The sequence below is a fragment of the Pristiophorus japonicus genome, chromosome 19 (genome assembly GCF_044704955.1).
Source record: "Pristiophorus japonicus isolate sPriJap1 chromosome 19, sPriJap1.hap1, whole genome shotgun sequence".
Taxonomy (NCBI): Eukaryota; Metazoa; Chordata; class Chondrichthyes; family Pristiophoridae; genus Pristiophorus; species Pristiophorus japonicus.
This window is the reverse complement of record NC_091995.1, coordinates 87,453,416-87,476,258: the sequence shown is the minus strand read 5'-3', so window position 1 is coordinate 87,476,258 and position 22,843 is coordinate 87,453,416. Positions and strand designations below refer to the sequence as shown.

Below are 22,843 nucleotides of genomic sequence, written 5' to 3'. Positions count from 1 at the left end.
TGATCGTGAGATATGTGACAACGTTGGGACCGTTACTGGACCATGCTCTTCAGAAGTGAGCCTCCTCACTTTAAAAACCCACATTTACACAATTTATTTAGCAACAGGATAATGCTTACTGCAGAGAGAAAAGATTATCCATTGCTGTATTTTCTCCCCCTTCCTCAAGACACAATCCTGAAGATTCTTATTTGGGTTAAGTTCTCCGGTCCTGACAGCCTCCCAGTCCTTTTCCCCAAGTAGCCGTCCTACTAGGAGCCGAGCTATTCGGCTGTGGGCAGCATGGCAGCGGAGCCCAATTCTGCCCTTACCTGATGGCCACGCACCACTCCAGCAGGAGTCACTGTTTCATCGGAGGGGGGCATCACAGCCATGTCCAGTCCTGTTCTGATCCAACACCACATACACACACTTACCAGAATCATGGACATTTACAGCATAGAAGGAGGCCATTTGGCCCATTGTGTCCGTGCCTGCCGACAAAGAGCTACCCAACTTAATCCCACTTTCCAGCTCTTGGTCCGTAGCCCTGTAGGTCACGGCTCTTTAAGTGCACATCCAAGTTCCTTTTAAAGGCGATATAGGTTTCTGCCACCACCACCCTTTCAGGCAGTGAGTTCCAGACCCACCACCTTCAGGGTGAAAAGAGTTCAACTCAACTCCCCTCTAAACCTTCTACTAATTACTTTAAATCTATGCCCTCTGGTCATTGACCTCTCTGCTAAGGGAAATAGGTCTTTCCTATCCACTCTATCTAGGCGCCTCATAATTTTATACACCTCAATCAAGTCTCCCCTCAGCCTTGCCTGTTCCAAAGAAAACAAACCCGTACCCTCTCTAGTGCAATCACGTCCTTCCGGTAATGGGGTGACTGATTAACGATACTGACTTTACTCAGGGTGGTGTACTGAGGCCAACCAACGTAGCACAGATGGACTTCAAGCCTGTTGCAGTGGATACTGTTCTTCAAAATGGAGCCTCCGGGGGAGCAAAGACTCCCGCTTATAACGACAAGCTCAAGGCTTCGTGGAAGAATTTCATCATAATTGGCACAGTGACTGAAAACGAAGAAGACACAACTATTATAGGTACAACCCTGAGATGAAGAGCCTTATAGGTGAGTCCAGGGATGAGGCTGGTGAATTATCATTCCCCATTCACCACAGCGTGAAGCCCCAGATAATGGGTGATGCAGTGAGGTTTTGGCCATTCCCCTCTCTCGGTCTGAGCCCTGGACGCTGCCGGCTGTGCCGCCTGACTTCCTACCCGTTCCGAGCTCTGCTCCGGCACTGCCGGATGGGAACACAGTTCACTGAGGTGTCACACTCTCCTCCGAGTCAAAAGGTTGTGGGTTCGAGTCCCACTCCAGGGACTTGAGCATAAAATTCTAGGCTGACACTCCCAGTGCAGTGCTGAGGGAGCGCAACACTGTCGAAGGTGCCGTCTTTCGGATGAGGCATTAAACCGAGGCCCCGTCTGCGCTCTCAGGTGAACGTAAAAGATCCCATGGCACTATTTTGAAAACGAGCACGGGAGTTCTCCCTGGTGTCCTGGGCCAATATTTATCCCTCAATCAACATAACAAAAACAGATTATCTGGTCATTATCACATTGCTGTTTGTGGGAGCTTGCTGTGCACAAATTGGCTGCCACGTTTCCCACATTACAAGTGACTACACTTCAAAAGTACCTCATTGGCTGTAAAGTGCTTTGGGACGTCTGGGGGTCGTGAAAGGCACTATAGAAAGGATGCGTTTTTTGTACTGTAAAAATGGCAGCTTCTTGTCTCTGGTCCCCTTAGAGGATAAGCCACACCCTGAAGTTTCTCTGGACTGTGCAACTGGAACCGCCCAGCCCAAGTTCTCACTGACTTCGCAAATTGTAACTCGATCAACTTTGACTTCCAGAAGCCACAGAGGATAGATCTCCCCAGAAGCCACCAAGTGCCAACCGAAGTCCCTTACCCCAGCGCAAGTGCATCCCTCCCCTAGCCAAAGTCTCGTACTCCAGCGCAAGTTCATCCCTCCCCCAGCTGATGTCCCTTGCCCCACAGCGCAAGTGCCAAGGTAAAAGTTCACGGGGTTGGGGGTAACATATTAGCATGGATGGAGGATTGGCTAACTAACAGAGAACAGGGAGTTACGATAAATGGTTCATTCTCGGGTTGGCAATCAGTAACCAGTGGGGTGCCGCTGGGACCCCAACGATTTACAATCTGTATTAACGACTTGGAAGAAGGGACTGAGTGTAACATAGCCAAGTTTGCTGACGATACAAAGATGGGAGGAAAAGCAATGTGTGAGGAGGGTACAATAAAATCTGCAAAAGGACATAGACAGGCTAAGTGAGTGAGAAAAAAATTGGCAGATGGAGTATAATGTTGGAAAGTGTGAGGTCATGCACTTTGGCAGAAAAAAAATCAAAGAGCAAGTTATTATTTAAATGGAGAAAGATTGCAAACTGCTGCAGGAACTGGGGGTACTTGTGCATGAAACACAAAAGGTTAGTATGCAGGTACAACAAGTGATCAGGGAGGCCAATGGAATCTTGGCCTTTATTGCAAAGGGGACGGAATATAAAAGCAGGGAAGTCTTGCTACAGTTATATAGGGTGTTGGTGAGGCCACACCTGGAATACTGCGTGCAGTTTTGGTTTCCATATTTACGAAAGGATATACTTGCTTTGGAGGCAGTTCAGAGAAGGTTCACTAGGTTGATTCCGGAGATGAGGGGGTTGACTTATGAAGAAAGGTTGAGTAGGTTGAGCCTCTGCTCATTGGAATTCAGAAGAATGAGAGGTGATCTTATCGAAACGTATAAGATTATGAGGGGGCTTGACAAGGTGGATGCAGAGAGGATGTTTCCACTGATAGGGGGAGACTAGAACTAGAGGACATAATTTTAGATTAAGGGGCCGTCCATTTAAAACTGAGATGAGAAATTTCTTCTCAGAGGGTTGTAAATCTGTGGAATTCGTTGCCTCAGAGAGCTGTGGAGGCTGGGACATTGAATAAATTTTAGACAGAAACAGAGTTTCTTAACCGATAAAGGGATAAGGGGTTATGGAGAGCGGGCAGGGAAGTGGAGCTGAGTCCATGATCGGATCAGCCATGATCTTATTGAATGGTGGTGCAAGCTTGAGGGGCCGTATGGCCTACTGCTCCTATTTCTTATGTTCTGATGTAAGTGCATCCCTCCCCCCAGCCAAAGTACCATACCCCAGTGCAAATGCTGTCTCCCCCAGCCGAAGTGCCTCCCTTACCCCAGCGCAAGTGCTGCCTCCCCCAGCTGAAGTGCCTCCCGTACCCCAGCGCAAGTGCTGCCTCCCCCAGCCGAAGTGCCTCCCGTACCCCAGCGCAAATGCTGCCTCCTCCAGCCGAAGTGCCTCCTGTACCCCAGCGCAAATGCTGCCTCCTCCAGCCAAAGTGCCTCCTTACACCAGTGCTAGTGCTGCCTCCCCCAGCCGAAGTACTGCCTTCCCCCAGCCGAAGTGCCTAAATATCCTGCGCAAGTGTTGCCTCCCCCAGCCGAAGTGCCTGCGCCCCAGCCCAAGTTGTGACCTTACTCCCCCCCCCCCCCCCCCCCGCACCATAGATGTGGCATTGGATGCGGATTGTGAACCGGTTTATTGGGGATGAGGAGATCATCCACTCCAAGGATGTACCTTGTAGGGAGGCTTAAATGACCGTGATCCGTCTCCCCCGAGTTCCCCATCTCTCACCCCTCCCCAATGATCAGGAGAGCCTGTGCCCGCAGACCCTCACATTGTGCAACAGGCGGTCTCGAAGGAGGCGGGGCGCTGTTTGACGTCGGTGCTGGCCAACAGGAAGGGAGTGCGGCCCGTCCATCATTCGCGGCTAGACCAATGAACAGGAGGTGGTGGGGCGGGGGCTGCCGGGCGCGAGCCAATGAGAATGCGGCGGGCGCCGACTCCTCGCCAATTGGCGGGTGGTGTGCGAGGGCGCGTCAATTGGAGGGGGGGGGGGTGGTGCCGTGGACCAATGGCAGGGGTTGGGGGAAGTCAGGCTACGCGGACCAATACGGATGGAGGATGTCGGAGCGTCGACCAATGGCGGGGGAGTGGCTCGGAGCGCCGACCAATGGCGGGGGAGTGATTGCCGGCAAGGGGGGGCGGACATTGGCGGCGCGGTCTTCAGGCGGCGCGGGGCAAGCGGAGCCGAACGGTTGGTGCGGCGGGAGCGGGAGAGCGGCGGCCGGGCCCCGGGGGAGAGAGAGAGACACGGCGGGGTGAGCCTGGGGCTGGGGGGAGAGGAAGAGGAAGTCCTGCTCACCAGGGCTCATCCTACTGCACAAGGCGCGCGTGCATTATTAATCATATCCTGGGCCTGGAAACGTCTAGAACCTTCGAGAAACGGGTCGTGAGGGTAGCCCTCTCTTCCCCCCCCCCCCCCATCCCATGCTCTCTGTGGTTACTATGGTTTCGGGGTTGCCTTGGTATCAACTCTTCCCATCCCATGCCCCCTCTAGTTGCTGTGGTAATGGCGTTGCCTTGGTATCAATGCCCCATCCCATGCCCTCTTTGGTTGCTATGGCTCTAGTGTTGCCTTGGTATCACCGCCTCCCCCTCCATCCCATGCCCCCTCTTTGGTTGCTATGGCACCGCCGTTGCCTTGTTAAGACTACTCTCTCCATCCCATGCCCTCTCTGGTTGCTATGGCTCTAGTGTTTCCTTGGTATTACCCCTTCCATCCTATGCCCCCTCTTTGGTTGCTATGGCTCTAGTGTTTCCTTGGTATCACCCCCTCCATCCCATGCCCCCTCTGGTTGCTGTGGCACTGCCGTTGCCTTGGTAAGACCTCTCTCCCCATCAATCAGTCATTGAAGGTTAGCATGCAGGTACAGCAGGTGGTTAAGAAAGCAAATGGCATGTTGGCCTTCATAGCGAGGGGATTTGAATACAGGGGCAGGGAGGTGTTACTACAGTTGTACAGGGCCTTGGTGAGGCCACACCTGGAGTATTGTGTACAGTTTTGGTCTCCTAACTTGAGGAAGGACATTCTTGCTATTGAGGGAGTGCAGCTCCACTGCACCTATTTTCTATGTTTCTATCCCATTCCCTCTCTGGTTGCCTTGGTATCACGATGCCCCAATGCTGCTGATTTCCCCCCCCCCCCTCCCCTCCCCCTCCCATTCTCCTCTCTGTCTGCCATCCAGCAACCGGCTTCTGCCTCCAGTGTCTTTGCCTACAGGCTCATTGGCCTTTTAATGGGGCAGTGGAGCTTTCCCTCTGAGCTAGGGTCATGATCATAAGAATATACAGCCATTTGGCCTCTCGAGCTTGCTCCACCATTCGTTAAGATCATGGCTGATCTTCAACCTCAGCTCCACTTTCCGCACCCAGTCCCCATATCCCTTGATTTCCCCTTGTGCCCGAAAACCTATCTATCTTAACCTTCAATACACTCATTGTTCGTGTCCTAACTCGCACCAAGTCCCATTCACCTATCACCCCCTGTGCTCGCTGACCTACACTGGCTCCCAGCAACGCCTCAATTTTAAATTTTCATCCTTATTTTCAAATCCTTCCATGGCCTCGCTCCCTCACTCCTCCAGCCCTGCAACCCTTCGATAAGTATGCATCTCCAGTTCTGCCCTCTTAAGTATCCCCGATTTTAATCGCTCAACCATTGGTGGCCGTGCCTTCAGCTGCCGAGGCCCCCAGCTCACAAATCAGATTTTTTTCCATCAGTGGTGGAAGATGAGGAACTGTGGAGGAACAAAGCGCTTTGGATGTCCAGGTGCATAAATCTCTCAAAGCTAGTGCACAAGGTGCATCAAAAAAAGCTAACCGCTTTTATCTCAAGAGGCCTTGAATACAAAGATTACGATGCTTCAGTTATACAATGCCTTGGTCAGAGCCCATCTGGAGTACTGGGCTCTGTTCTGGGCATATCACCTCAGGAAGACTATATTTACCTTCGAGCAGATTTGCCAGAATGATACCAGGGATTCAAATTATAAGAGCAGGTTGCATAAACTTGTCCTGTATTGCCGTGAGTTTAGAAAGTTGACTGTTCTGATCGAGCATCCCTGATTATAATCGCTCAACCATCGGTGGCCGTGCCTTCTGCTGCATGGGGCCCCAAGCTCTGGAACTCCCTCCCTAAATCTCTCTACCTTTCTTTCCTCCTTTAAGGCGCCCCTTAAAACCTACCTCTTTGACCAAGCTTTCGGTCACCTGCCGCAATTTCTTCTTGTGTGGCTCAGTGTCACATGTATCTGTTTTGTCGTTATAACACTGCCGTGAAGCATCTTGGGACGTTTTACTATGTTAAAGGCGCTATATAAATACAAGTTGTTGCGGTGTTTAAAATGTTAAAAGGATTCAATAGATCGATACAGAGAAGCCATTTCTTCTGATGGGGGAAATCAAGAACAAGAGGGCACGACCTTAAAGTTAGACTCAGCCCATTAAGGAGAGAAAGCGTTTATTCACTGAGGATAGTGGAAATATGGAATTCTCTTTCTTTCTCCCCCCCCCCAACTTGAGATCGACTGATTTTTATTGAGTAAGGGTATCAAGGGATATGGAACGAAGTTTGGTAAATAGAATTGAGGTATAGATCAGCCACAATCTGCTCGAATGATGCAGTGAGCCCAAGGGGCTGAATGGCCTACTGCTAGGTTCCGTTTCCCATTGAACTGTATGTCAACAAAAGTTGCCACCTACAGGGAAGAGAGGTGACATTGGGAGGCTGGTAAATCCTGGGCTGTCGAGATGAAGTTAAGGGGTGATCTTAATTGAGATGTTTTAACTAAGGAGAATTGGCAAGTTAGAGGGGGCATGCCTGTAGTGGGGAAATCTAGAACCAGGAACATAAGGGTGTAAAATGCAATGCCCCAAAAGGCAATCGATGCAGAATTAATTGGGCTGTTAAAAATGGAGACAACTTGGGAAGTAGGATATTTATGGATATAGAGGCGGGCCAATACATTTGAGAAAGGGCTGCCACGACTGGCAAAATAGTGTCAAATGGACTACAGTTTTGAAAAGGCCAACTCCAGCATAGGGAAATGTGACATTGTAAAGGACCATATGATGTTGCAAGGGCCACATTATATTTCGTTACTGAAACCCCACTCGTTCACATCGAGTAAAGGGGGTCCAGCTTGAATGTCTGTGTGTTGGTAATGCTACAGCTCTGGCAGTGTGAGGTGGTCATGGTGCTGTGACTGATGAGTCCAGGCAGGATGGAAATAGTCCATCAAGAGCCTCCAGCACACAAGACCAGCAGTGTCTGTATAGTAAATAGAATGTCATTAGGGCATTGAATCTGTTGAGTTCAGATAAGCTGCTCGTCAGGGGTGGAGGTTGGTTGTGTTCATAGATCACAAGGTTTTAGTTGTATTTTCTTCATGATGTCGGAAAGCTTGCTCCAACAGCCTGACTATCACCAGATTCCCTTTGTACGGAGCCATTTGCTTCTGTTGTGCATTCAGTGCTATGCTGCACATCTTGGGGGCGGCACACAAAGGTTCACTAGTTTGATACCTGGGATGAGAGGGCTGTCTTATGATGACAGATTGAGTAGAATGGGCCTATCCTCTCTGGAGTTTAGAAGAATGAGAGGTGATCTCATTGAAAGATACAAGATTCTGAAGGGGATTGACAGGGTAGATGCAGGGAGGCTGGAGAGTCTGGAACCCGGGGGTCACAGTCTCAGGATAAGGGGTCGGCCATTTAAGACAGAAATGAGAGGAATTTCTTCACTCAGAGGGTGGTGAATCTTTGGAATTCTCTGCCCAGAGGGCTGTGGTTGCTGAGTCTCTGAAAATATTCAAGGCTGAGATAGATGGATCTTTGGAGTTAGGGCAATCAAGGGATATGGAGATCGGGTGGGAAAGTGGAGTTGAGGTCGATGATCAGCCATGATCTTATTAAATGGTGGAGCAGGCTCGCTGGGCTGCATGGCCTACTCCTGCTCCTATTTCTTATGTTCTCCAGGGATACTTCCACCAGTGTGATTAGTGGGCTTTTAGTGAAGAATTGTCTGGTTACAGGATTATTTGAATTTATTTTTTGCCAGCACTCTTCCATTGTCTTGGGACCAGCATAGGCTGTGTCGTAGCTTGCCCAAGTGACCCTTCATCGTGTTGTGAGGCTGGATGGTGAGTTTCTGCAGGCTGATCCACGACCAACACCCACTCGCTTACCCTGTCTATATCCCTTTGCAGATTTTTTGTGTCCTCCTCACAATTTTTTTTCCCACCCATCTTTGTATCATCAGTAAACTTGGCTACATTACACTCAGTCCCTTCTTCCAAGTCATTAATATAGATTGTAAATAGTTGAGGCCCCAGCACTGATCCCTGCGGCACCTCACTCCCTACCTTCTGACCCTGGGGACTATTTGGATTTCACAGTGAACTGCAGCCTTCCATTCCGCCTTCCCACACAAGGCCCATGTTGCCAGGCTCAAGTAAAGACACGTGGTAGTCTTTTTGAGGGGGAGGAGACAGCTGAAGTCACAGCCTTAGTGTGCACGTTACACACACTGACACTTTGCAGCCTGTTCTGTGCTCACTTAGGTCAAGGGTTCCATTATCGGACTATAAAGAATTTCTCTTGCGTGCTTTGGCACTGTGACCATGTCAATAATTTCAGTTATGTTGACGGCAACCTTTAATATTGACACTGGTAACAATGGCGTTGAATTATGAGAATGTAATTCAATCGATGGGCTTGATATCATAAACCACTTGTACCTCTTGGATTGACTTGCAGCTTGGAACCAGCTATTTCTTATTGTGTGTAAGGTACAGTAATCTGGTCACTGACATAGATTACTGGCTACCCCCAAAAAAAACACTGCTCACTAAAGCTAAAGATGCTTCTGCTGCGCTTGTGCAGGTAACTGCGCACATGGGGCCTTGTACCAGTGTGAGCACATAAGGTCTTGCTGTACCTGTGCAGGTGTGTGTGTGAGAATGTGGGGTCTTGCTGTACCTGTGCAGGTGTGTGTGAGCACATAAGGTCTCTCTGTACCTATGCAGGTGTGTGTATGTGAGGATGTGGGGTCTTGCTGTACCCGTGCAGGTGTGTGTGTGGGGCCCCACTGCAGATAACTATGTGTACATGGCACTCTGCTGCATCTGGACAGGTATATGCATGCGAGTCCCTACTGCGGGAGTGCATGTGTGTGTTTGAGAGCTTTGTTATGAGTCCAATCGGTGTTTGGTCCCCTGATATATTCCTACAGGGGTGTCCAACCTGTAGCCCCAGGAGCACCAGCGTTGAGCCCTGGAAATCCAGCCATGAGGCCAAGATCCTCTTTATGCTTGCTCGTTATTTGCTGGTCTGTTCTGTTTTAAGTTTCCTGGAGGTTCAGAAAGGTTTGCTGTTTGCTCATTGGTAAAGAAATCTTGAATCTGAACACCTGTTACTATCAGTAACTTGACACATACACAAATTACAGAAACATGGGGTGCAGTTTTCTATGTGGCCCCGAAACAAGAAAGACTTGCATTTATATAGCGCCTTTCACGACCACCGGCCATCCCAAAGCGCTTCACAGCCAATGAAGTACTTTTGGAGTGTAGTCACTGTTGTAATGTAGGAAATGCGGCAGCCAATTTGCGCACAGCAAGCTCCCACAAACAGCAATAATGACCAGATAATCTGTTTGTTATGTTGATTGAGGGATAAATATTGGCCTCATGACACCGGGGAGAACTGTCCTGCTCCTCTTCGAAATAGTGCCATGGGATCTTGCACATCCACCTGAGAGCAGACGGGGCCTCGGTTCAACGTCTCATCCGCAAGAAACCGAAACATAGAAAATAGGTGCAGGAGTAGGCCATTTGGCCCTTCGAGCCTGCACCACCGTTCAATATGATCATGGCTGATCATGCTACTTCTGTACCCCATTCCTGCTTTCTCTCCATACCCCTCGATCCATTTAGTCTGCAAGGCGAGAATGCAGCACTCCCTCAGCACAAAACTGGAGTGTCCGCTTAGATTTTTGTGCTCGAGTCTCTGGGACTTGAACCCACAACCTTCTGATTCTGAGGCGAAGGTGCTATCCATTGAGCCAAGGCTGACCATGAAGCTTCACGGTATGCACAAATACAAATGCTCAAATCTTCCTGAATCAAGTATGGCTGGCCTGGTTGCACAGTGCAGGAACAGCAGGCGAGGGGGCACTTGTTTGTTTTGTCCCCGTGTGGAGGGTGAGTCCGTGCCATGCCAGTTTTTGCTCAGGTGATAAGAGGGTGGTTACCGAGAAGGATCAGTACAACCCCGGAAGCCAATCACTCCTGCACTGCCCTGGTCAGGCCGGAGCATTCCACGCAGCAAGGTACGATGCCCCCTGAAGGAGGAAAGCGTTTGCGTGACGAGCTCGTGTAATAACCTACCCGTTTTGTTACTGTTGGATTCCAGGTCGCAGGATGGAGGGGGAGGTCAGTTTAGATTCGGTCTACCAAGCTGTTCAAGCTTTGTACCATCATCCAGACCCACAGGGTAAAGAGAGGGCCTCTGCCTGGCTGGGTGAATTCCAGAAGTCGGTAAGTAGGTGTTTCAGTGAAACAATGTGTGATTCATAGGCACATGGTCCAGGCTTGTGTTGGTTTGCATATGGTAAATGATTAGGAATGAAAGTCTAGCTGTTTTACATTGACTTATCAGAATTTCAACACTCCATACCGACCGCTACAATGCCCTCTATTATGAGGACAAATTGGATAGGCTTGGTTTGTTCTCATTGGAACAGAGAAGGTTGAGAGGAAACCTCATTGAGGTGTACAAAATATTGAGGGGCCTGGATATAGTGGACAGTAAAGGTCTATTTCCATTGGTGGAGGGGTCTGTTACAAGGGGGTAGAGTTTTAAGGTGGTTGGTGGAAGGTTTAGAGGGGTTGTGAGTGGCGGTGTGCTTCTTTACTCAGAGGATTGTGGGGATCTGGAACTCGCTGCCTGGAAGAGTGGTGGATGCAGAAACCCTCACCACTTTTAAGAGATGGTTGGATGGGCACTTAAAGTGTCGTAACCTGCAGGGTTACGGACCTAGAGCTGGTAATTGGGATTAGACTGGATGACCTTTTGTTGGCCGGCGCAGATATAAAGATAAGTACTACAGGGAATCGAATATGGCCAGGGTGATCTCCTGGACTAGTTTCGATCGCCTGGATGGGGTCGGAGAGGAATTTTTTATGCAGATTTTTTTCTCCTGAAATTGGCCTGGGTTTTTATCTGGTTTTTGCCTCTCCCAGGGGATCCCATGGCTCCAGTTGGGGTGGAGTGTAAAATGTTTCAATATAAGGGGTGTTGCAGTTGTGTGAGGCGGACTGGTTGCGCTGGGTGTTCATTGCCTTTCTGCCATTGGTTTATATGTAACCTCCAGGACTGCTGACCGAGGGCCGTGTAGCTCTTTGTCGGTCGGCACGGACACGATGAGCCGAAATGACCTCCTCCTGCGCTGTACGTTTCTATCTTTTTCCCCTCAGTACTGCTGAGAGGATTGGTGGGGTGGTGGGGGGCGGGTGATCTGATCGAGGTCTTTGAAGGTTATGATAGCTAAATAGCGATGGATTATTTCCACTGGGCAGTGAGACAGTAACTAGAGGATACAAATTTCACAAAACAAAATAAAGTTAAGATTAGAATAAATTCTTTACACGGAGTATGGCTGGAATGTGGAATTATCTTGAGTTTGCCTTTTACCATCGCGTGATGTGATAATCACAGCAATCGATCCCTATCGACGAGTCTACACCAGACCCAGAGATGAGGTGAGGAAAGCCCCCAGTGGTGGAGAACTTTGGGAACCACCGGCCCAAAGGCACCTGTTCCTCCCGAGCTCGCTATCCACACCATGCGTCTCGTCGCAAATTGCTTGCATAATATATCACCAAATGTAATTTTCTGAAGGAAATCTATCTAATGCACATTTGATTGAATCAATACTTGAGGTTTCCACTATGTCCTGAGGGTCTGTTTAATTTTACAGTTTTGAAAACGTTAACCAACTTCCTGTCGCTTCTCTTCTCTTCTGGCCAGATGTTTTCGTGGCAGATTTCCGACCAGCTGCTGCGTCTCCAGCGTGACATCGAGTCGTGCTACTTCGCCGCCCAGACCATGAAGATGAAAATCCAGTACTCTTTTTACGAGCTGCCCCCCACGATGCACTCCTCGCTCCGCGACTCACTGCTCACCCACCTGGAGAGTCTGAAGGACCTGTCCCAGGCCATCGTCACACAGGTAGGAGCCGTGTGCTTTAGTGAATGAGAGTGTGGGCTTTCCACCCTTGGGTCCCAGCTTCCTGTCCCGCTCTCACGGTGGGTATAAAGGTCCCAGCCAATCCCACAAAGCTGCGCGGCCGCACAGTGATCTGAGCAGTCCTGCTCACCGGCTTTTCCGTCGTAGATACCGTGCATGTGCAAAAATTTGAAAGGGCTGTGCGTTGGGGAGGCAGGCCGTGCAGGGGGCACTGCAGCTTACCAGGGTTGTTGAAAGGATCCCTCTCTTATCCCGCCCCCTCGCCGTTGTCAGCTGTGGCCTCTGAGCCAGAAGGTTGTGGTTTCAAGCCCCACTCCAGGGGCTTGAGCACATCAATCTAAGCTGACTCTCCCAGTGCAGTGCTGAGGGAGCGCTGCACTGTCGGAGGTGCCGTCTTTCGGATGAGACGTTAAACCGAGGCCCCGACTGCTCTCTCAAGTGGACGTAAAAGATCCTGTGGCACTATTTGAAGAGCAGGAGAGTTATCCCCGGTGTCCTGGCCAATATTTATCCTTCAATCAACATGACATAACAAAAAAAAAGAGATTATCTGGCCATTATCACAGTGCTGTGTGCAAATTGGCTGCCATGTTTCCCACATTACAACAGTGACTACACTCCAAAAGTACTTCATTGCCTGTAAAGCGCTTTGAGACATCCGGTGGCTGTGAAAGGCACTATATAAATGCAAGGCTTTGTTTACTATGCCTCTGTTGCTTCAGTATCATCAGCAACTTTGGGCACCGCTTCCTCCTTGGCCTGGATCCAAATCACTGTTGTACACGATGAATAAAAATGACCCACGAACAGAGCCCTGTGAGACACCTCTACCCGCTTTCAACCACTGTAACAAACTGCCTTTAACTCCGAGGGACTCCAAGGCTAGGGGCCATAAAGATAGTCACTAATAAATCTAATAAGGGATTCAGGAGAAACCTCTTTACCCAGAGAATGGTTAGAATGTAGAACTACAAGGAGTGGTTGAGGTGAATAGCATGGATGCATTTAAGAGGAAGCTAGATAAGCACATGAGGGAGAAAGGGGTCGAAGGATATGTTGATGGGGGTTAGATGAAGAGGGGTGAGAGGAGGCTCGTGTGGAGCATGGAACATTTAGGCAGAATGACCTGATTCTGTACTATAAATTCCTGCAATTCCTGCACTTTGTTCTCTTCCTTCTGCTAGCTAGATTTTAAATCCAATTTGCTACCCTTCCCCTATAATCAGTGCCCGTTAATCTTATCCGTTAGCCTCCTGTGTGGTACCCAATCAAAGGCTGGAGGATCTGAATCCTGATTTCAAGGGAACCCAGTAAAGGACACTAGTCGGTAGCAAGGAGCATCTGATAATGCAGGAAAATGTGGCATTAGTTTGAGGAGATTTGCACCAGAGGGTTGCTGCTTGTGCACAGCGCGATGCCAGAAGGGTGTGTTGGTGCCCAGGTGCCCTCGGGGGCCGCTATCGAGCAGTTACGCTAATGTCGGCTGCTCGCTGTATTCTTGGGCCTTGGTCCCAGTGGCGTTCAAAAGAAAAAAAAAACCCAAACAAAAAATGGATCGCTCGTGACGACCTGCTGCCCTGAGTACACTGGTGATTAACCCCAAATTTTCTCTCTCTGGTGCTGCTTTTATTAACAGTAATTCCTTGCTGTCTTTTCTGTTTTGCATCCCAGCTGGCGCTCGCTGTTGCAGACCTCGCCATACAGATGACATCATGGAAGAGCTGTGTCCAGACGCTAATCGAGAAGTGAGTGTTTTTGTATTTTAATGGTGTGTCTCTCCCTCTTTTTCCCCTTCCTCCCTCCTATTCTCCCACAGTGGTTGCCCCGACTGTGGTTAAGGAAAGAGGGATGTTAGAATTTGCTACAGGTAGGCACCAGGCGATGCTGGAAGGAGTGAGGCCTCTCTCATTCACGTCATTGATGTTCACTTCCATCGATGTAAACGGGGCATGAATTGCTGTGCACTTGTTCGTCTTTAGACAGCATTGATGGTTCTCAAGACATGAGGAGAATGAACAAGGAGCAAAATGAGAGGCTTGGAGGGATGACCAAAATCTTGGGAGTCTCTCAGATGTTGATGGCCCTCCTGTGTTTTTCCAGTACCCTCTGTTCCTTTTTATCTCATTGCTAGTTTTGTGACGTGCAACAGTGTCCGCTGGGAAGTGGGTTGCGGTGTCCGTGCACTCATTTCACAAAGGAGACTCATGGCTGAGGAAAGGTTTGCCCCACTAGTCAACGCTGAATCCAAATCTAGGCCTCGCGGCAGGATGCAACACACTTCTCCGCCTAGAGCCCCAGACTTGCACCGTTATAGAATGAGCTGATGCATTTGTCTCTCTCTGCTGGTTTGTTTTCGGTGTGAAGCCGGTGCAATTGATCTCCCTGCACGCGCTGTGTCTCGCAGGTACGGCAACGATGAATCGGCGCTTCCGTTCTTGCTAGAGATTCTGACAGTGCTCCCGGAGGAGGTGCACAGCCGCTCGCTGCGAATTGGCACCAATCGAAGGACTGAGGTCATCGAGGACTTGGCATACCATGCCAGCATGGTGATCGGCTTACTGGTGAGTCAATGTGGGCAGTGAATTCCATCTAACTGCAGTACATGTGCACACGTGTCCCTATGTGCATAGAAAATAGAGGTAACCGAAGCACTGGCCAATCAACCATGGCTCAGAAGATTGTGTGTTTAAGGCCCACTCCAGGGACTTGAGCACAAAAATCTAGGCTGACACCGCCAGTGCGGTACTGAGGGAGCTGTTAAATCGAGGCCCTGTCTGCTTTCTTGGGTGGACGTAAAAAATCCCACGGCCACTATTTTGAAGAAGAGCAGGGAAGTTATCCCCGGTGACCTGGCCAATATTTATCCCTCAGTCAACATCACACAGATTATTTGGCCATTGTCACATTGTTGTTTGTGGGAGCTTGCTGTGCGCAATTTGGCTGCCATATTTAAGAACATAAGAAATAGGAGCAGGAGTAGGTCATTTGGCCCCTCGAGCCGGCTCCACCATTCAATAAGGTCATGGCTGAACTACATTACAACAGTGACTACACTTCAACAAGTATTTCATTGGCGGTAAACGCATTGGGATGTACAGTGTTTGTGTTGGTGAGAAACTTGATGTTGCACCCGGGGAATTTTTTCAGACGGCATACATGGAGCGCTGCAGTCACGATGAGAAGTTGGTGATTAAAGTCTTCCGATGTTTGATGAGCTGGATTAACCTGGGCATCCTGCACACCGACCACATTGCCAACAGCCAGTTACTGGTGGCGCTCTTTCAGGTTCTCGTGAGTATGAGCTAAGCAGCCAATTGGCTTCCCAGTGTCTGCATCTGCACTACGCCACCACAAGGAGCCCCGGTTTTAATTGGGAGAGCAATTCCAGCATCCCCGTGACTTTTGCCTGTCCTTTTTACTCTGCCCAATTTCCTTGGCTCCTCTTCTGAAGTCTCTGACCCTTGCTGGGTGCCGTTGCATGGGCAGCAATCGAGAGCCAGGAACCCTGTCTCCTTTCCCCTCCCCACAAAGTAAGGGGAGCCGAGGGCATTGTAGCACCCCGATTGCAGTTCATGCCCCTGTGATCAGTTAACTCCGCACAGACTGCTTTGTGCAACAACAACAACTTGTATTTATAGAGCGCCTTTAGCGTAGTGAAACGTTCCAAGGTGCTTCACAGGAGTATTGTGCGCTAAGAATTTGACACCGAGCCGCATAAGTAGAAATCAGCGCAGTTGACCAAAAGCTTGGCCAAAAAGGTACGTTTTAAGGAGTGTCTTGAAGGAGGAAAGAGAGGCGGAGAGGTTTAGGCAGGGAGTTTCAGAGCTTGGGGCCCAGGCAGCAGACGGCACGGCCACCAATGATTGAGCGATTATAATCAGGGATGCTCAGGAGGGCAGAATTAGAGGAGCGCAGACATCTCTGGGGTGGGGGGGGGGGGGGCAGTTGTGAGGCTGGAGGAGATTACAGATCGGCAGGGGTGAGGCCATGGAGGAATTTGAAAACAAGGATGAGAATTTTGAAATGTGAACTGCTCAGTATGGCAGCACCTTTACCCACAAACAATGTTCTCGTTGAGCCAGGCAACGCACAGCGGTGTGGAGATCTCAGCACAGGTCGGTCACCGGCCTTTGAATAGAAAAACTACACGTGCGCGGAAATTTGAATGCCACACAGCGCGTAGAAGGGGCCGTGCACCCAAAAAATCTACACGGTGCATTGCCCAGAAGGCCAACATTTCTTCCTCAGTGGGCAGCACCCTCGCCTCTGAGTCAGAAGGTTGTGGGTTCAAGTCCCACTCCAGGAACTTGAGCACACAAATCTAGGCTGACACTCCCAGTGCAGAGCTGAGGGCGGTGCCGTCTTTCGGCTGAGATGTTAAACCGAGGCCCCGTCTGCTCTCTCGGGTGCAGGTAAAAGAGATTATCTGGTCATTATCACATTGCTGTTTGTGGGAGCTTGCTGTGCGCAAATTGGCTGCCGCGTTTCCCACGTTACAACAGCGACTACACTCCAAAAGTACTTCACTGACTATAAATCACTTCCGGTGGTCATGAAAGGCGCTATATAAATGCAAGTCTTCCTTTTGGCATTGTGCCATCCTTGTCCTGCCAACTTGGGGGAACTTGTGCCCTTTGGCATCATACCATTCTCATCCTTATCAGTCCTTGCTTGGCCTCTATTGTATTCTTTAATTTTAGTTGATTGGAACTGTGCTCAAGTTTGTTTACGGCTTCATTGACCGCGCCTGCATCGATGTTGCCTTGAGATCCCATTAGCTGCTTGCTCTCCAGCAGATGAACTCTCCTGTCCGAGGATTTGAACAGGAACAAATGAGTTAAATTCTGGTTAGAGGATTAAAAACTGCCGCAGATGGCTTTTAATTCATATTTTTTTTAAAAAGTGAAATGTGCAGTGCTGTGGTACCGTTTGGGGGTCTAATTGTGAATCTGCTGAGCCTGACTGAGAAGGACCAGAGCTAGAGGTAGAATCATTAGCTCCAGTTTCAAGAACCACCATTTCTTCCCTCCACTCCTGAGGGCCCTGCTCTTATCCAGGGTGCCGGCCATTGTGCCATGAGCTCATTTATTGGTCCATTCTTCATGTGTGAGCCTAGGCTGCTTATTGTCGGCAGGCTATTTGACAGAGTAGTGCTTCACAACCGAGCCTGGTGCTCTTTTCACTCACACTCCAAAGCGGAACGACCCCCAGCCAGAAATTCGAGTCCCACCTCCGGCCCACGGAGCTGAAACCAGTGCAGCATCCCAACCAGGGGTGAGATCAGCCAACCCTTCCCTGACTGGGAATCGAACTGGGGACCTTGTGTTCCCTGTGGCACAATGCTGCATTTGGCAGTTTAACGTGGCTTCAAGGCCAGCCTTTGTCTTTTCTGTTGATAACTCCTCTCCAGTTGGCATTGTGTTGCTTTTGTCCTGCCAACCTGGGAAACTGGTGACATCACATCACCCTCGCCCTTTTGCCTGGCCTCTGCAATTTTTAATCCCAGTTGATTGTTTCCGTGCTCCGGTTTGTTTGAGGTCTCGTTGACTGCGCCTGTATTGACGTTGCCTCTAACAGAGCTTGGCTTTTCTCCTCTTATTAAAGGAACTTGCCCCATGCCCGAGCATTTGACAGGGAATGCGTGGGTTTTATACTGGTTCGAGAGGGGTCCCGTTGCAGGAGGCAACACAAATTGGATGAGCCTCTTGGCGGAGTCAGTGGTGGGGATAGCAGGGGAGGAGTTGATCAGTGGTCAGGCGGTTTCACCGTGCGGGTGGAGGATTGTCCTCTGGTTGTTCTGGTTCACATCCCAGTGACCTGTATTATACACCACGCAGGGGGAGGGGGAGGGGGAGGGGGAGTGGGGTGGAGGCAGGGAGCAGTTGGCTTCGGTTAATGGATGGTCTAGGGAAACGCCCTTGAGTACTAATGGAGGCAAAATAGGGACTCTGCATCAGGACCTCATTTGAAAATTAGCCATGGAGCTCCTCTAGTGGCCCAGAGAGGTTAAAGGAACCATAAGATCAGCCATTCAATAAGATCACGGCTGAACTTATGGCTCCTCATTCTTATGTTCTTGTGAATCGTTTAGTGTCGCACTAAAACCAGATCAATTGGAAGGCGCTTTGTTGTTTGTGCTGAAATAACTGATCTCAACGCAGGGTTACCCCAGTGCCCCAGCTTAGTGAGGGGAAAAATCAGCCAGAGCTCCTGCGATCCAGCAACCCCTCCAGGAGAGTGCGTGTGCTGTGAATACCAGGTCTGAGATGGTCTCCGCGTGCTCACACGAGGAACAAGTCCTTGGGTGAGTTGCGGGAGGCCTGCTGGTTGAGCGGACACCCCAGCAAGAATCAGCGCCATCACAAGAGGAGGAGACATTGGGAGAGGGCGGGGTACGTACTGAACAGTTTGAAGCATCGTTAACTTTTTTTTCTTTTTTTTTGTATTATTTTTGTTGAAATGGTTGATGTCTTTGAGGGGATGGAAGCTAGTAGGAAAACCACTGAGCCTGATCAGAGGTGAACATCAACCCTAGGCATGGGTGGGGTGGGGGGGGCGCGTAGTTAGCCTGGATCAAACAACCACCTTGCTCTTGCCAGTCAGTGGGTTACTCAACCACGGGCCCTTGAGACTGTAGGCAGCACTCCTAGCAGGCATCACTGGATGCAGATTGGGTGCAGGAGCCTTGGGATCAAACTAATTTAACAGTACAGGACCAGAGTTAAACCATAGGCCCTCCTGGTGGTACATCACTATCACGTGCCACAGAAAGCGCTTACCCACAATGTTCCCCTTGTGGAGGTGCGAGGCCAAGTGGCCACAAATCAATCATTGGGTCCCACGCATGCCGCTCACCAGCTACAGCAAACCTAAAGGGCCCGCAATGGGTAAAAAAAAAATTAGAGGGAACATTGTTTACCCGTTAAACCATCGGGAAGCTGCAGTTTTTAGTGTTTTCTTACTGCTGATGTGGTGACTCACTGGGAACTTAACCTGGAGCCAACTCTGTCTCCTTTGGAAACCCACGTAAGGACCGAAGCACACAATCCAGACTGACGGCTGACAGTCCAGCTCACTACCGAGGGTATGTGGCATTCTTTGGATGAGATGTTAAACCTGACTGCCTGTTATCCCGGGTCAATGGGTATTAAAAATGGCAGGGCGCTTTTCAAAGAAGAACGGGCAGTTCTCCCGGTGTCCTGGCCAACGTTTCTCCCTTAACCAGTACTACCAAAAACAGCTTCACCGTGTCATTCACCTCGTCGTTGATTTGTGAGGTTTTGTTCCCCACAAATTGGCTGCCATGTGTGCCTGCTTAACCATGACTGCACTTCAGGGCATTTGTTTGTATGTGAAATGCTTTGGAATGATTCCGAGATGCGTGCAGTAAATGCGAGTTTTTCTTTTGTGTATTTTTTTTTTTGAGCGGGATATGATATAATCAAGAAAATAATGAAACTGTTAACACCTGCAAATGTACAAAGATATTGAAAGAAAAACTGTCCCTGCATTTCAGAGGCACAACCAGACATCATCAAACCTGCACGAGGTGGCTAGCGACTGCGTGTGTGCAGCACTGTATGCAGTCGAAGGCTTGCAGGAGAGTCTACGGCTGGCGCTGCAGCTACAGGAAGGTGTGACTGCACTGGAGGAGGCTTACCACACTGCGGTTGCCTGCGAGGACATGGACAAGTACGTATAGTGTGGTTTCACGCTTTGACTGAACGTATTTGATGGTGTTGAAATTGCTTTTAAGGATCCCCCTTGAGGGATCTGCTGGTCAAGGCAGGTTTGATCCCAGGTCTGTGTTTGGTAAGCTATTGGCATCCAAGCCAGTATTTAGGCAAAGTGTCTGGCTGACACTGCGGAGTCAATAATGAGCTGAAAGTAGGACGGGACTTGCGGCAGGACTCACAGCAAACAGTCTATTTTACAGCAAATAGTGTCTATTTTAACAACGCACTGCAGCAAACAGTCTGCAGAGTCTAGTTAATGAGAGTCTCCACAAATTACAGCAAGCAGAACTCATGACCGAAACTACAGCAACGTCTCCCGATAAAAGCTGGATTATTTCTCCAGCGAAATGCAGTGAGTGGAGGATAGATATATGATACAAATTCCGTGTGTGATCAATCCCAGTCGCTCACAGCAATGATTGACTGGGGAAATTACCCAATCACATCCATTCTGGCCGAGAATAGTGGTGTCATTATATGCAGCCTCAATGTCCCTGTGGCCAGGGAAAGATCAGTCAGGCTTCCCACTCCCGATCTCTAGCCAGTAATTCCTGCTGGAAAGTCCACACGTCTGGATATTGGGGGAGGCTGGGATTTGGGTGTTACTGTGATGCCCATGTGAGTGAATAGCTTCCCAGTCCGGGATTGCATGTGAAGACTGGCCGTGTGCCAGGGTGAGGTACTGAGCACCACAAACGCTCATGGAATGGTACACCCAGCACAAAACACAAAGTATTCAGACCTCCCACGAAGCATCACAAGTAACTCTGGGTCTTTCACACTTAAGAAACAGTTAATCCAATCATAGTAATTTAATTTGAATGCTCTGATAATTCTATTTTAAAGCACTAAGTTGGTTCTATTTTAAAGGACTTGAGCACGAAAAATCTAGGCTGACACTCTAGGGCAGTGCTGAGGGAGCGCTGCACTGTCGGAGGTGCTGTCTTTTGGATGAGACTTTAAACTGAGGCCACGTCTGTCCCCTCAGGTGGACGTAAAAGATCTCGCGACACTATTTCGAAGAAGCGCGGGAGAGTTATCCCCGATGTTCTGGGGCCAATATTTATCCCTCAATCAACACAACGAAAACAGATTATTATCACATTGCTGTTTGTGGGAGCTTGCTGTGCACAAATTGGCTGCCGCGTTTCCTACGTTACAACAGTAACTACACTCCAAAAGTACTTCATTGGCTGTAAAGCACTTTGAGACATAGGTGGTTGTGAAAGACACCAAATTGTGGGGGATAGTTAATACGAAGGAGGACTGCAACAAATTACAGGAAAATATTAATAAACTTACTGTCTAATATGCAGAATGGCTATATAATTGGCAAATGAAGTTCGCCACAGATAAATGTGAGGTAATACATTTTGGTAGGAAGAATAGGGAGGTCACTTATTACTTGGAGGGTGCGAGTCTGGGTGGGGTAGAGGAACAAAGGGATCTCAGAGTACACATGCACAAGTCACAAAGTCGTGACACAGGTTAGCAAGGCCATAAAAAAGCAAACCAGGCACTGGGGTTTATTTCTAGAGGGATAGAAGTGAAGTTATGCTCAACTTGTATCGAACCTTGGCGTACAATTCTGGTCGCCACATTATAAAAAGGATGTAGAGGCACTGGAGAGGGTGCAGAAAAGATTTACAAGGATGATACCAGAAATGCGAGGATATACATATCAGGAATGGATGAACAGGCTGGGTCTCTTCACTTGAAAAAAGGCTGATGGGTGACCTAATTGAGGTCTTTAAAATGATGAAAGGTTTTGATAGAGTGGATACAGAGAGAGTGTTTCCACTTGTGGGGATGAGCATAAATAGAGGCCATCAATATAAGATAGTCACCAAGAAATCCAATCGGGAATTCACAAGAAACTTCTTTACCCAGAGAGTGGTGAGAATGTGGAACTCGCTGCCACAGGGAGGGGTTGAAGCGAATAGTATTTAAGGGGAGGCTGGACAAGCATATGAGGGAGAAGGGAATAGAGGGTTATGCTGATAGTTAGATGAGGAATGACGGGAGGAGGCTCGAGTGGAGCATAAACGCCAGCATGGACTGGTTGGGCCGAATGGCCTGTTTCTGTGCCGTATATCTGATGTAGTTGCAGCTGCTGCCCTTATTTACCCAGTGAGACAATGTGAAACATGTTGCCACATGGAGTCGTTGAGGCCAATAGCATAGAAGCATTTAAGGGGAAGCTAGATAAGGGAGAAAAGAATAGAAGGATAGGCTGATCCGGTGAGATGAAGTAGGGTTGGAGCAAAAACATCGGCATAGACCAGTTGGGCCGAATGGCCTGTTTCTGACTCTAAGTGCTATGTATTTGTACAGGCCTTAGTAGGTACAGGTGATTTCATCTTGTCTAGAGCTGTACTGGTTTTGTTCAACTCCTGTTCAGGTATATTTTAAACTGTCCATAATTCAAGATAAATTCACGCTCAGGTGGCTGGTGAGTTAAATGGAAATGTCACTTTGGATTGCATAGTGAATGGAGTGAAGACATATTTCTGGGGCAGAGCAAAGAGAACTTTACTCTGTATCTAACCAACATTATACCTGATGGGACAGTATAGAGGAAGCCTTATTGTGTATCTAGCCCATGCTGTCATCATAGGCAGTCCCTTGCTCAACTTGTATCGAACCTTGGCGTACAATTCTGGTCGCCACATTATAAAAAGGATGTAGAGGAACTGGAGAGGGTGCAGAGAAGATTTACAAGGATGATACCAGAAATGCGAGGATATACATATCAGGAATGGATGAACAAGCTGGGTCTCTTCACTTGAAAAGTGAGTCCTTAGGTGGCTGAACAGTCCAATACGAGAGCCACAGACCCTGTCACAGGTGGGACAGACAGTAGTTGAGGG

The 22,843-nt window shown here is 49.1% G+C and overlaps 1 protein-coding gene across 2 annotated transcripts in view; it reads left to right on the top strand.

Moving 5' to 3' along the window:
• Nucleotides 1-4,131: 4,131 nt before the first annotated feature.
• The window catches only part of LOC139230018 (transportin-3-like), a 67,083-nt gene continuing 48,371 nt past the window's right edge, over nt 4,132-22,843 (top strand). The window contains exons 1-7 of one of the 2 annotated variants that reach the window (XM_070861742.1): nt 4,132-4,247; nt 10,402-10,526; nt 12,019-12,219; nt 13,909-13,982; nt 14,642-14,798; nt 15,385-15,528; nt 19,754-19,929. In XM_070861742.1, coding sequence (XP_070717843.1) covers nt 10,410-10,526; nt 12,019-12,219; nt 13,909-13,982; nt 14,642-14,798; nt 15,385-15,528; nt 19,754-19,929 — 869 coding nt within the window. In that variant the 5' untranslated portion in view covers nt 4,132-4,247; nt 10,402-10,409. Of the gene's footprint in view, nt 4,248-4,830; nt 4,845-10,401; nt 10,527-12,018; nt 12,220-13,908; nt 13,983-14,641; nt 14,799-15,384; nt 15,529-19,753; nt 19,930-22,843 lie in introns of those variants that run through there. The other variant, XM_070861743.1, reaches the window with a different exon arrangement.